General features: G+C 38.9%; 1 protein-coding gene across 1 annotated transcript in view; it reads right to left on the reverse strand.

Annotated features, from left to right (window-relative positions):
- Window positions 1–3888: 3888 nt before the first annotated feature.
- TOPAZ1 (testis and ovary specific TOPAZ 1) overlaps window positions 3889–13725 on the reverse strand; it is a gene marked incomplete at its 5' end in the record, with an annotated part of 739661 nt that continues 729824 nt past the window's right edge. The window contains 2 exons of the mRNA XM_053715746.1: window positions 3889–4099; window positions 13047–13230. Coding sequence (XP_053571721.1) covers window positions 3889–4099; window positions 13047–13230 — 395 coding nt within the window. The remainder of the gene's footprint in view (window positions 4100–13046; window positions 13231–13725) is intronic.

The raw sequence follows: 13725 nt of genomic DNA on the forward strand, positions 1-13725 counted from the left end.
AAGCCACTTCCTGAGTCAGAAAGTTCCCCCTCGGATAGAAAATCCATACCCTCCAATTCAGAGCCCTGGGAGGGTACATCTAAAATTGCCATGAAAGCATCATACCTCAATGCTGAGCGACAGCATGATCTGTCCCACACGATGAAGAGGTCCTTTTCATCTCCTCCTGTAGATCTGTGGGAACAAACAGGGTCTTAGATAATATCTGCTAAGACCATCATCAGCTGGGCAGCACATAGTATGGGAGGCGCAGAGAGAATGAAAATCTCCCCAGTTCCCATTGCTTAAAAGCCACCTGTAGCTCTACTCTAGAGGCTGACAAGGAATACAGCTACACCCTGAATAAAATAGCACTCACTGGTACCATTTTAAAATCAAACTCTTGATTGAAGCATCTAAACTAACACCTCACTTTGCCTCTTCCTATCACTAACACAGGCAAAGAGAATGACTGGGTTGGGAGGGAAGGGAGGAGCTACTTATACAGCTCTGCTGTGGTGCTCTTTGCCTCCTCCTGCTGACCAGGAGGCGATATCCCACAAGTAAGGATGAAATCCGTGGACTCATTGTATCTTGAAAAAGAAAATGCGTTTAAAAATCATATTAATAAGCAATTGCACTGTCAATTATTTGCTCTCCCCAGAATCATAGTATTTAACATCCTGGCATTATATTCATACAAACACAGCATATTTCACATTCCTAATCATTTTTGAGTACACAGATCCATGTTTATGGCTAATATTCATAGGACATCTTGCCGTTTGTAAAATAAAGAAACAAATTTTACCATTTTGAAACAAACATTTATACATCTACCATACAGCTATTCATTAAGTTCAGTATACACTTATCTAATATGTTACTGTTAGGCATTTCTTCTCAGGATATATATATATATATATATATATATATAAATATCCTCCAAAGAGAGATAAGCACAGTCTTACATTACCACAACTGCCAGGGTGCACTTCATATAAATTGTATCCATTCCTCGTTTGCAAGAAGGCACTCACTGGTCTTTAGTAAAAAACAACTTTTAATTCATAGATTTAAAAAGCAATTACATCCATAACGTTTCGATGTCGTTATGACATCTTTGTCAAATGTTCTGCTAACATCACCAATATAGGACAAACATGTTCCCAAAGTAGAAAATCACTAACAACATACATTTAAATACAACCTTATATACCCATTCATATTCACATCTTCCCGCTCCTGCAGATCCTCCATCTACCCCCTGACGTCATCGCGCTCAGACGCGAGCGTGAGACGTCATTCGTTTCCAATTGGCCATGTGTCTCCATGGCAACCGCTTGTAAACACACTACAGTGTGTTTTTCTTAGCCGCTCCCACTGTTGTCATCATGCAACTGCGTGACTATAGCCCTATCGTATAGGCTGATCAGCAGGCGGTTGTCATGGGAACCTACAGCCAGGAAGAAAAAACATAAACACCAACAAACTGTGTTAGTCCCAATATAAGGCGTATGAGTTCAGATAGGTATCAAACGATATGACAACTTGCGGATGAAGATAAACTTCCTATGAAGCACAACTGTGCCTTTCAATTACAGATCCACAAGTTGTTTAACCGCGATCGATACTATCCCCACACATAGCCTAAAATAAAGGGACACATTGAATATATACAAAATTAAAAACAATGTAACTGTTTAGCAAATATCACCCATGCTGATAGCTTGCAATTCCTGACTGACATAGTTAGCACCATATTCCCTGATAACATTATCATTGGTATGTACACTTGACTCCATTTGGGTACACACTGGTTTCTATCTATTCCAATCAGACATGAAGGAGATGTTTTTCTATGTATCAAAAAAATATACAAAAATGGAGTCAAGTGTACATACCAATGATAATGTTATCAGGGAATATGGTGCTAACTATGTCAGTCAGGAATTGCAAGCTATCAGCATGGGTGATATTTGCTAAACAGTTACATTGTTTTTAATTTTGTATATATTCAATGTGTCCCTTTATTTTAGGCTGTTATGTGTGGGGATAGTATCGATCGCGGTTAAACCACTTGTGGATCTGTAATTGAAAGTCACAGTTGTGCTTCATAGGAAGTTTATCTTCATCCGCAAGTTGTCATATCGTTTGATACCTATCTGAACTCATACGCCTTATATTGGGACTAACACAGTTTGTTGGTGTTTATGTTTTTTCTTCCTGGCTGTAGGTTCCCATGACAACCGCCTGCTGATCAGCCTATACGATAGGGCTATAGTCACGCAGTTGCATGATGACAACAGTGGGAGCGGCTAAGAAAAACACACTGTAGTGTGTTTACAAGCGGTTGCCATGGAGACACATTGCCAATTGGAAACGAATGACGTCACGCTCACGCTCGCGTCTGAGCGCGATGACGTCAGGGGGTAGATGGAGGATCTGCAGGAGCGGGAAGATGTGAATATGAATGGGTATATAAGGTTGTATTTAAATGTATGTTGTTAGCGATTTTCTACTTTGGGAACATGTTTGTCCTATATTGGTGATGTTAGCAGAACATTTGACAAAGATGTCATAACGACATCGAAACGTTATGAATGTAATTGCTTTTTAAATCTATGAATTAAAAGTTGTTTTTTACTAAAGACCAGTGAGTGCCTTCTTGCAAACGAGGAATATATATATATATATATATATATTTATACATTCTGAGAATCAATTATACTTGTTCAATATAGCAGACATTTATCCAATATAGTATCAGTTTCAGATCAATTATATATATCTATCTATCTATCTATCTATATATATATATATCTATCTATCTATCTATATCTATCCTAATATGATCTGTGTATTTTAAATTATTATGAAGATTTAGGCACAATTCCCTTGTAAGACATAGGAAACTAAATCTCAGATAAAGACTTGAAACGCCAGCTTGTCTGGGAGCTATGTATTCAAACACAGCAGGTACCAATTTAACACCTAAATGAGATTGAGCTACATCCTTCGAGAATGGTTGTATATTGAGAATCTTCAAGGGGCTTCTGATCATATCTTCCACCAAAACTGGTTCTCTTTCTGAATCTATTTCAAAAGAAATTCTCAGACATCATTTCTGTTGGCATATTAATCAGGAGAAAGGTATCTTGTGTCTGATCTAAGATTTGCAATACACAGTCATATAGATGACCATCTCTTTGGAATAAATTGCCTGAACTAATGACCAAATGTTTCAGAGCAAGAAGAAGGGGGGTTGTTTCACCCAGCCAAGACCATCTCATATCAAATTGGATTTTGTAGCTACAAAATGAAATATTAGCTTCTATGATGCATCTGTAGTTTATTTAATGTTACCCACAGATACCCTGACACACAGAGAGAGGGGGGCCACACTTATGTATCTCTTTTAAAAAGACAATTCTCTTAATTTTCTCTCTCTCCATTAATGTATTTTAAACTGTAAAATATATGATTTTTAAGTGGGATGGAATCCTAAATTTAGAATAAAGTATAAAGAGATCATAGAGGAAGATTTGAAACAAACTTTTGGTACAGCAAGATCCTTTTGTTACATTATTTTATTATTTGCCTAATACACATAAATGTGTGGGAAAAAAACACCCAGGAGGGTCCATAGTGGCAGCTGCAGGAACAGTTTTGATTTTCCAACCACTAGTTATATTTTCAGATCACTTTATCACTGTACACAAAGAACAATCTTCAGATATTTGTAAATTTACTAGCATTAATGAATAATGAAATCAAGACACATCATAATTGATAATACAAATGAAACATACACAACATATTTTTATTGCTTTCAAATTATATTAACAATAATTATTTAACGAAGATGACAAAAAAAACAACCTTAGAATAAACTATTATTAATCTGGACTAGCGAAAAAGCCAGACTTTCCCTGCCCATTTCATATTCTCACTCAGCCACTTCACTGAAGAGCTGTGTTCTAGGGAATACACCTGATCGTTAGTTTTGTTTACAGTCATGTGCTTGAGGAACAGTCTGGGAGCTGAGAGTCTAGAAGCTTGTATGAGCCTGCGTGCTGCTGACTGATAGATCTCATCACAAAGCATGTTCTCCTCATTTCTGCAAAAAAATATCAGACATTATGATTTAATCTTTTTTTATCACTAAGGGCCAGACGATCTATAACTTGGCATGGAGAGAAATCACACTAAATATCTGGGATATATATATATTTTTTTTGGACTTATATTGTAATGTAGGAGTCTCTCTTTAACATACAGATCTCTGCCATAGGTAAACATCTCTTAACCCCTTAGTGACCAGAGCACTTTTCCATGTTCTGACCGTTTTACATTTCTGTGTTTTTTCTGTTTAGCTGTAATTTTCCTCTTACTCATTTACTGTATCCACACATATTATATACCGTTTTTCTCGCCAGTAAATGGACTTTCTAAAGATACCATTATTTTCATCATATCTTATAATTTACTATAAAAAAAATGATAAAATTAGGAAAAAATTGAAAAAAACACACACTTTTTCTAACTTTGACCCCCAAAATCGGTTACACATCTACAACCACCAAAAAACACCCATGCTAAATAGTTTCTAAATTTTGTCCTGAATTTAGAAATACTCAATGTTTACATGTTCTTTGCAAGTTATAGGGCAATAAATACAAGTAGCACTTTGCTATTTCCAAACCACTTTTTTTCAAAACACTGATATCTATCAGGAATCCCTGAATATCCCTCGACATGTATATATATTTTTTTAGAAGACATCCCAAAGTATTGATCAAGGCCCATTTTGGTATATTTCATGTCACCATTTCACCGCCAAATGCAATGCAAATCAAAAAAACGTTCACTTTATCACAAATGTTTTCACAAACTTTAGGTTTCTCACTTAAATTATTTACAAACAGCTTGTGCAATTATGGCAAAAATGGTTGTAAATGCTTCTCTGGCATCCCCTTTGTTCAGAAATAGCACACATATATGGCTTTGGCATTGCTTTTTGGTAATTATAAGGCCGCTAAATGCTGCTGTGCATCACACGTGTATTATGTCAAGCAGTGACAAGGTTAATTAGGGAGCTTGCAGGGTTAATTGTAACTTTAGTGTAGAGATCAGCCTCCCACCTGAGACATCACACCCTCTGATCCCTCCCAAACAGCTCTCTTCCCTCCCCCACCCCACAATTGTCCCCGCCATCATAAGTACTGGCAGAAATTCTGCCAGAACTAAAATAATTTTTTTTCGTTTTAAAAAAACAAAAAAAAAAAAACATAATTTTGCTGTGTAGGATCCCCCCTTAGCCCCCAACCTCCCTGACCCCCCATACAGCTCTCTAACCCCTCCTCTACCTATTTGCTGCGGTCTTGGGTACTGGCAGCTGTCTGCCAGTACCCAATTTGCCCCAAAAAATGTTTTTTATTTTTAAATTTTAAAAATTATATTTTCCGTAGTGTAGCTGCCCCCCTCAATACCCTACCCACCCTTCCCCTCCTAGATTCCTTCCCAAGCACGTTTTACACCACCTTCCGTCTTCCTCCTTCCCATTACTTAATATAACCAGCTGGCAACCGCAGGACTTGCAAAACAGGTTGAGGACTGATCACTGGTTTGTGTGTAACGAGGGGCCGCCCACCCACCTCCCAGCTGCAGCTCCCACCCACCAACGAACTGCCCCATCGATTGCTGCTGCAGAGAGGGCCACAGAGTGGCTCTCTGCATCGGTGGGGTAAAAAGGGAATTGCAGTGATGCCTGAATATCGAGGCATCACTGCAATAACCTGGAAGCGATCAGGATCGCTTCCAGAGCTTCAAACCCCAGAGGACGTGCCAGGAAAGGGTCATTAAGGGTGTTTTTTGTAGGACTTTCCTTGCACGTCCCTGGTCGTTAAGGGGTTAAAGGGATAGTCTAGTCAAAATTAAACTTTAATGATCTAGATAGAGCATGCAATTTTAAGCAACTTTCTAATTTACTCCCATTATCAATTTTTCTTCGTTCTCTTGGTATCTTTATTTGAAAAAGCAATAATGTAAGCTTGGGAGCAGGCCCATATTTTGTTCAGCACCTGGGTAGCACTTGCTGATTGGTGTCTAAATGTAGCCAAGCTCTACCCAGATGCTGAACCAAAAATGTGGTGAGATGCTAGATATATTTAGTTAGAATATCATTGGCATATGGCATGAAATATGCCAGTGTTCTCCCCAGGCCATTTTTAATGGGTACACCAACCAGCTAAAATTTTAGCCAAGATTAAAGGGACAGTCTACACTTTAGTCATCTTAAAGTCTTACCTTAGATTAAGCTGCAAATAGCCTCATTCACCTCTTTTTATATCATGAAGCAGGAAAGGTAAAAAAGTTATTTTAAAATGAATATTGTTTCTGGCCACTTTGAAATGGCTGCCATGCTCCACCCACTGATGACATCACGATCTGGACTTCATCTAGGCACTCTGCTAAATAGCATTGACAGTCTGTTGAATCCAATTAGTGAGCGTTTTGTAATTAGCTGACATATGCACCCCAGATCGTGATGTCATCAGTGGGCTTCGCTTGGCAACCATTCATAGTGGCCAGAAACAATATTCATTTTAAAATAACTTTTTTACCATTCCTACTGCATAACATAGAAGAGATGCAGGAGGCTATTTGCAGCTTAATCTAAGGTAAGACTTTAAGAACTGTCCCTTTAAACTAAAATTATATTTATTTTTTCAATGTCTATTATTCAAATTATCATTAAATCGAAATTTATGCTTACCTGATAAATTACTTTGTTTTACGAAATGACGAGTCCACGGATTTCATCCTTACTTGTGGGATATTAACCTCCTGCTAACAGGAAGTGACAAAGAGCACCACAGAGCTGTATATATAGCCCCTCCCTTCCCCTCCACCCTAGTCATTCGGCCGAAGGTATAGGAAGAGAAAAGGAAAGGCTAAAAAGGTGCAGAGGTGACTGAAGTTTACAAAAATATAAAAATAAAAACTGTCTTAAAAAGAACAGGGTGGGCCGTGGACTCGTCATATCGTAAAAGAAAGTAATTTATCAGGTAAGCATAAATTTAGTTTTCTTTTACAAAGATATGACGAGTCCACAGATTTCATCCTTACTTATGGAAAACCAATACCAAAGCAATAGGACACAGATGAAAGGGAGGGACAAGACAGGAACCTAAACGGAAGGCGCCACTGCTTGAAGAACCTTTCTCCCAAAGATAGCCTCAGAAGAAGCAAAAGTATCAAATTTGAAAAATTTGGAAAAAGTGTGAAGGGGCGACCAAGTCGCAGCCTTACAAATCTGTTCAACCGATGCATCGTTCTTAAAAGACCATGTGGAAGCCACAGCCCTAGTAGAATGAGCCGTAATTCTTTCAGGAGGCTGCTGTCCAGCAGTCTCCTATGTCAGTTTGGCCTGAGGATCCCTTGATCCGTATCTTGGAAGCTTGGCATTCTGACGAGATACCATCAAATCCAATTCCGGTCTGCCCCATCTGACAATTAATGAGGCAAATATCTCCGGGTGAAGTTCCCACTCCCCCGGATGAAAAGTCTGTCGACTTAGAAAATCTGCTTCCCAGTTCTCTACCCTGGGATGTAGATCGCTGACAGATGACAAGAGTGGGCCTCTGCCCAACTGATTATCCTGGATACTTCTATCATCGCTAAGGAACTCCTTGTTCCCCCTGATGATTGACATATGCCACAGTCGTTATGTTGTCCGACTGGAATCTGATGAATTTGGCCGAAGCCAACTGAGGCCACGACTGAAGCGCATTGAATATTGCCCTCAGTTCCAAAATATTGATTGGAAGTAGAGACTCCACTTGAGCCCAAACACCCTGAGCCTTCAGGGAATTCCAAACTGCACCCCAGCCCAGAAGGCTGGCATCTGTTGTCACTATCACCCACGGGGGTCTGTGGAAACAAGTCCCCTGGGACAGATGATCCTGCGACAACCACCAAAGAAGAAAGTTTCTGGTCTCTTGATCCAGAATCATCTTTGGAGATAAATCTGCATAATCCCCATTCCACTGACCGAGCATGCACAGTTGCAGTGGTCTGAGATGAAAGCGAGCAAACGGAACGATGTACATTGCCGCTACCATTAATCCGATTACCTCCATACACTGAGCCACTGATGGCTGAGGAATGGACAGAAGTGTTCGGCAAGTATTCAAAATCTTTGATTTTCTGACCTCCGTCAGAAATACTTTCATGGCTACCGAGTCTATCAGAGTTCCCAAGAAAGGAACCCTTGTCTGTGGAACAAGTGAACTCTTCTCTATGTTCACCTTCCAGCCGTGAGTTCTCAGAAAAGACAACACTGTGTCCGTGTGAGATTTTGTCAGATGATATGTTGACGCCTGAATCAGAATATCGTCCAGATAAGGCGCCACCGATATCCCTTGCGGTCTGAGAACCGCCAAAGGAGACCCTACAACCTTTGTGAAGATTCTGGTTGCTGTGGCGAACCCCAAAGGAAGAGCCACGAACTGATAATGTTTGTCCAAGAAGGAAAACCTTAGAAATCGATGATGATCTTTGTGGATTGGAATATGAAGGTAAGCATCCTTCAAATCCACGGTAGTCATATATTGACCCTCCTGTATCATTAGTAAAACCGTTCGAATTGTCTCCATCTTTAATCATGGAACTCTTAGAAATTTGTTTAGACACTTGAGGTCCAAAATTGTCTGAACGTTCCCTCTTTTTTGGGGACCACAAATAGGTTTGAGTAAAACCCCTGTCCCTGTTCCAATTTTGGAACAGGACAGATTACTCCCATAGTAAAAAGGTATTTTACACAGCGTAAGAACGCCTCTCTCTTTATCTGGTTTGCAGATAATTTTGAAAGATGAAATCTTCCTCTTGGGAGAAAATCCTTGAATTCCAATTGATAACCATGGGTCACTATTTCTAGTGCCCAGGAATCCTGAACATCTCTTGCCCAAGCCTGAGCAAAGAAAGAAAGTCTGCCCCCTACTAGATCCGGTCCCGGATCGGGGGCCACCCCTTCATGCTGTCTTAGGACTAGCAGTGGGTTTTTTGGATTGTTTACCCTTATTCCAGTTCTGATTGGGTCTCCAGACTGACTTAGATTGGCAAAAATTCCCTTCCTGCTTTGTGGAAGAAGAAGAAGCGGGGGGTCCTCCTTTAAAATTCCGAAAGGAACGAAAATTATTCTGTTTACCCCTCATTTTAACCGACCTATCCTGAGGTAGGGCACGGCCCTTACCTCCTGTAATATCAGAAATGATCTCCTTCAATTCTGGCCCTAAAAGGGTCATACCTTTAAAGGGCATAGCTAAAAGCTTATGTTTTGATGACACATCAGTAGACCAAGATTTGAGCTACAATGCTCTACGTGCTAAAATAGCAAATCCTGCATTTTTTGCCGCTAATTTAGCAATTTGAAAAGCGGCATCAGCAATAAAAGAATTACCTTAATTCTATCTAGAATGTCATCTAATGGTGTCTCAACCTTAAGAGACTCTTCTAGAGCCTCAAACCAAAAAGCTGTTGCAGTAGTTACTGGAACAATGCAAGCCGTAGGTTGTAAAAGAAATCTCTGATTAAAATAATTTCTTTAGTAGACCCTCTAATTTCTTATCCATAGGGTCCTTAAAAAGCACAACTATCCTCAATGGGTATAGTAGTACGCTTAGCTAGGGAAGATATAGCTCCCTCTACCTTAGGGACCGTTTGCCATGAGTCCCGAATGGTATCTGATATAAGAAACATTTTCTTTAAATTAGGAGAGGGAGAAAACGGTATACCTGGTCTATCCCATTCCTTACTAATAATTTCCGAAATTCTCTTAGGAACTGGAAAAACATCAGTGTAAGTAGGAACTTCCAAATATTTATCCATTTTACACAATTTCTCTGGAGGAATCACAATAGGATCACAATCATCCAGAGTCGCTAAAACCTCCCTAAGCAACAGGCGGAGGTGTTCAAGCTTAAATTTAAATGACATAGCATGCGAATCTGTCTGAGGCAAAACATTCCCTGAATCAGAAATTTCACCCTCAGACAGTAATTCCCTGATCCCCAACTCAGAGCACTGTGAGGGAACATCGGAAATAGCTAATAAAGCATCAGAGGATTCAGTATTTACATTAATACTTGACCTGCTGCGTTTACCCTGCAACACTGGTAATTTAGACAATACCTCTGTAAGGGTAGATGACATAACTGCAGCCATCTCCTGCAGAGTGAAGGAATTAGACGCACTAGAAGTACTAGGCGTCGCTTGTGTGGGCATAAAAGGTTGTAACATTTGGGGAGAATTGGATGGCATATCCTGATTCTCTTCAGACTGAGAATCATCCTTAGGCACACTTTATTACATTGTAAAGCCCTTTCAGTTCAAAAGTTACACAATGTTAGAGGGGGTTGCACAATAGCTGCTAAACACATAGAACAATGAGAAACCTCAATGTCAGACATGTTGAATAGACTAGTAATACCACAAAAGTCGTTTAAACACTTATTTATAGCATAAAATAAACATTAGAAAAAAACGTGTACTGTGCCTTTAAGAAAAGAAAAAGTGAACAATTTTTCCAAAATGCACAAAAAACGTTAAATTATTCCCAAATTTAACTTAATATCGTTGGTTAATCCAAAAATTACTGCACCCAGAAGCAAGGAAAGAAATAAGGCTTTAGAAGTACTTATATCAACATTTAGTCAAAAGTTAAATAAAAATACACTCTGCACCTCGCCACAGCTTTGCTGTGGCACCTACCTGCCCCCAGGATACTTCAAATCAAGTTTCCAACCCTTCAGGCCAGCTACACAGTCCAGGAGCCACCGAGCTACTGTTTGCTGCTGCTAAGCCTGAAGAAAGTGTGCCAAAATAGGCTCCGCCCCTTAAGGTCAAAAGTCAGAGTAGGCCCAAACAACACCGCATGGAATTGCAGTTTTGCACTAAAGTAAAAATACACACACAATACAACCCTCAAGCATAAAACAAATAAGTTTTAAGTGCCAAAAAATAAAAAAACATAAAACATTGTTTTTTATATTGTCTTCCATGTCACATAATGCCCAAATATCAACTAATGATAAATATAAAATAGGGACTCCAGTAACACCCCTCTTATTAAAATAGGTTTTACTGCTTACCCCATTCCCATACAGGGAAATAATGCCAGCCAGTTCTGATACACCAAGTCTCCTCAGAAAAAAAAGGCTGCGCATACCTTAATGCTGCTTGTAGCATGAAACCGGTCTCCACACTGAAGATGTCTCATGGTTACCTTCAGAAGTCTTGTGAGAACCAGCGTGGATCTTAGTTACAAATGCTAAGATCATCAAACCTCAGGGCAGAAGTCTTCTTCCATATCACCCAGAGGAAAATAGTATGCACCAGTACCATTTAAAATAAAAAACTTCTTGATTGAAGAAACTAAAACCAACACCTCACTTTACCATGTCTTCCTAGTATAACACAGGCAAAGAGAATGACTGAGGTTGGAGGGGAAGGGCTATATATATAGCTCTGCTGTGGTGCTCTTTGCCACTTCCTGTTAGCAGGAGGTTAATATCCCACAAGAAAGGATGAAATCCGTGGACTCATCATATCTTTGTAAAATAAATAAATGTATGCTAAATTATGGAATTCATTTTTTGCTTTAAGTTAACAGAAAATGTTATAATATTATACTGCCCCCACCCAGCTACTTTATAATGCCACCTGGCTGGCAAAAAATTCTGTGGAGAACACAGTATGCAGCACAAGTTTAAGCAAAGTAAATGATGCAAACTTTTTACTCACACTCCTCACTCACGTGCCCTTAAAGGGACAGTCTACACTAGAATAGTTAGTGTTTTAAAAGATAAATAATCCCTTTATTACCAATTCCCCAGTTTTGCACAACCAACAGTTATATTAATACACTTTTTACCTCTGTGATTACCTTGTATCTAGGAACCTTCTTCCAGCCCCCTGATCACATGACTTTGCATTTATTATCTATTGACTTGCATTTAGTACTGCATTGTGCTAACTCTTAAATAAGTCCCTGGGTATGAACACATTGTTATCTATATGGCCCACATGAACAAGCAGTCTACTGTTGTGAAAAGCAAATAAAAAGCATGTGATTAAGAGTCTGTCAATAGAGCCTTTGAAACAGGCAGAAATGTAGAGGTTTAGATGTTATAAAGTATATTAATCTAACAATGTTGGTTGTGAAAAGCTGGGGAATTGGTAGTAAAGGCATTATCTATCACAATAACAATTTTTGTGTAGACTGTTCCTTTAAGAACCCAAGAAGTCTTCCTCTCACTCACCATACCAGTCTGTAACCCCTTTAGCTTGAATCCTTGTTTTTGCAGATTATTTCACCCCTCCTTTCACCGATTCCTACAACAACCAACTCTTTGCTTTGGCATCTATCAATCAAATTATGACCCAGCAATATGGAATATAATTTTAAAAATGACATAAAAAAATCTATATGCTTAAAGGGACAGTCACAAGTCCAAAGAAAATTTTCATGTTTCAAATAGGGCATGTCATTTTAAAACAACTTTCCAATTTACTTTAATCACCAATTTTGCTTTGTTCTGTTGGTATTCTTAGTTAAAGCTAAACCTAGGAGGTTCATATGCTAATTTCTTAGACCTTGAAGGCCGCCTCTAATCTAAATGCATTTTGATAGTTTTTCACCACTAGAAGGCATTAGTTCACGTGTTTCATATAGATAACATTGAGCTCATGCAAGTGAATTTACCATGGTGACAGCTCTGATTGGCTAAAATGCAAGTCTGTCAAAAGAACTGAAATAAGCAGGCAGTCTGCTGAGGCTTAGATACAAGGTAATTACAGAGGTAAAATGTGTATAATTATAACTGTGTTGGTTATGCAAAACTGGGGGATTGGTAATTAAGGGATTATCTATCTTTTAAAACAACAAAAATTCTGGTGTTGACTGTCCCTTTAAAAATAAAACTAATTAAACATTTTAGCATTATTATATAATTGCATATTACATTAATGCATTTTAGCAAAAATATAATTTTTATTTAACTAACCTTTTTAGAATAATTTGTAGAGTCTGGTTGGATCCACCAGGCGATTGAATGCTACTAGCATGAGTGACCATGAAAATTTCAATAGCTAAGAGCATTTCTACTTCGGACATGCAAGAAGGGATGTTAAGTATTTTACGGTACAGATTTCCTTCCAGCGGAGGGTAGCATCCCAAAGATAGTGCACCTAAAAACATCATCAATGACTTTCAGAAAATTGAAAGAAAAACATAATTTATGCTTACCAGATAAATTCCTTTCCTTCATTTCCATGGCTTGATTCCTTACTGTTGGGAAATACAACACCTGGCCACCAGGAGGAGGCAAAGACACCTCAGCCAAAGGCTTAAATATCCCTCCCACTTCCTCATTACCCCAATCATTCTGCCGAGGGAACAAGGAAAAGTAGGAGAAAAAACAAGGTTAAAAATGGTGCCAGAAGAATAAGATAAATAATGGGGGCCGCCCTTAGACAAGAAAAACTGGGGCCATGGACTCTCCCCATCCGGAAGGAAAGGAATTTATCTGGTAAGCATAAATTATGTTTTCCTTCCTAAGATAGGGAGAGTGCATGGCTTAATTACTTACTGTTGGGAAAAATATACCGAAGCTCCAGAGAACACTAAATGAATAACGGGAGGGAACAAAAAGGCAGAGGCGGACCCTATTCTGAGGGAACCAC

The sequence above is a fragment of the Bombina bombina genome, chromosome 5 (genome assembly GCF_027579735.1).
Source record: "Bombina bombina isolate aBomBom1 chromosome 5, aBomBom1.pri, whole genome shotgun sequence".
Lineage (NCBI taxonomy): Eukaryota > Metazoa > Chordata > Amphibia > Anura > Bombinatoridae > Bombina > Bombina bombina.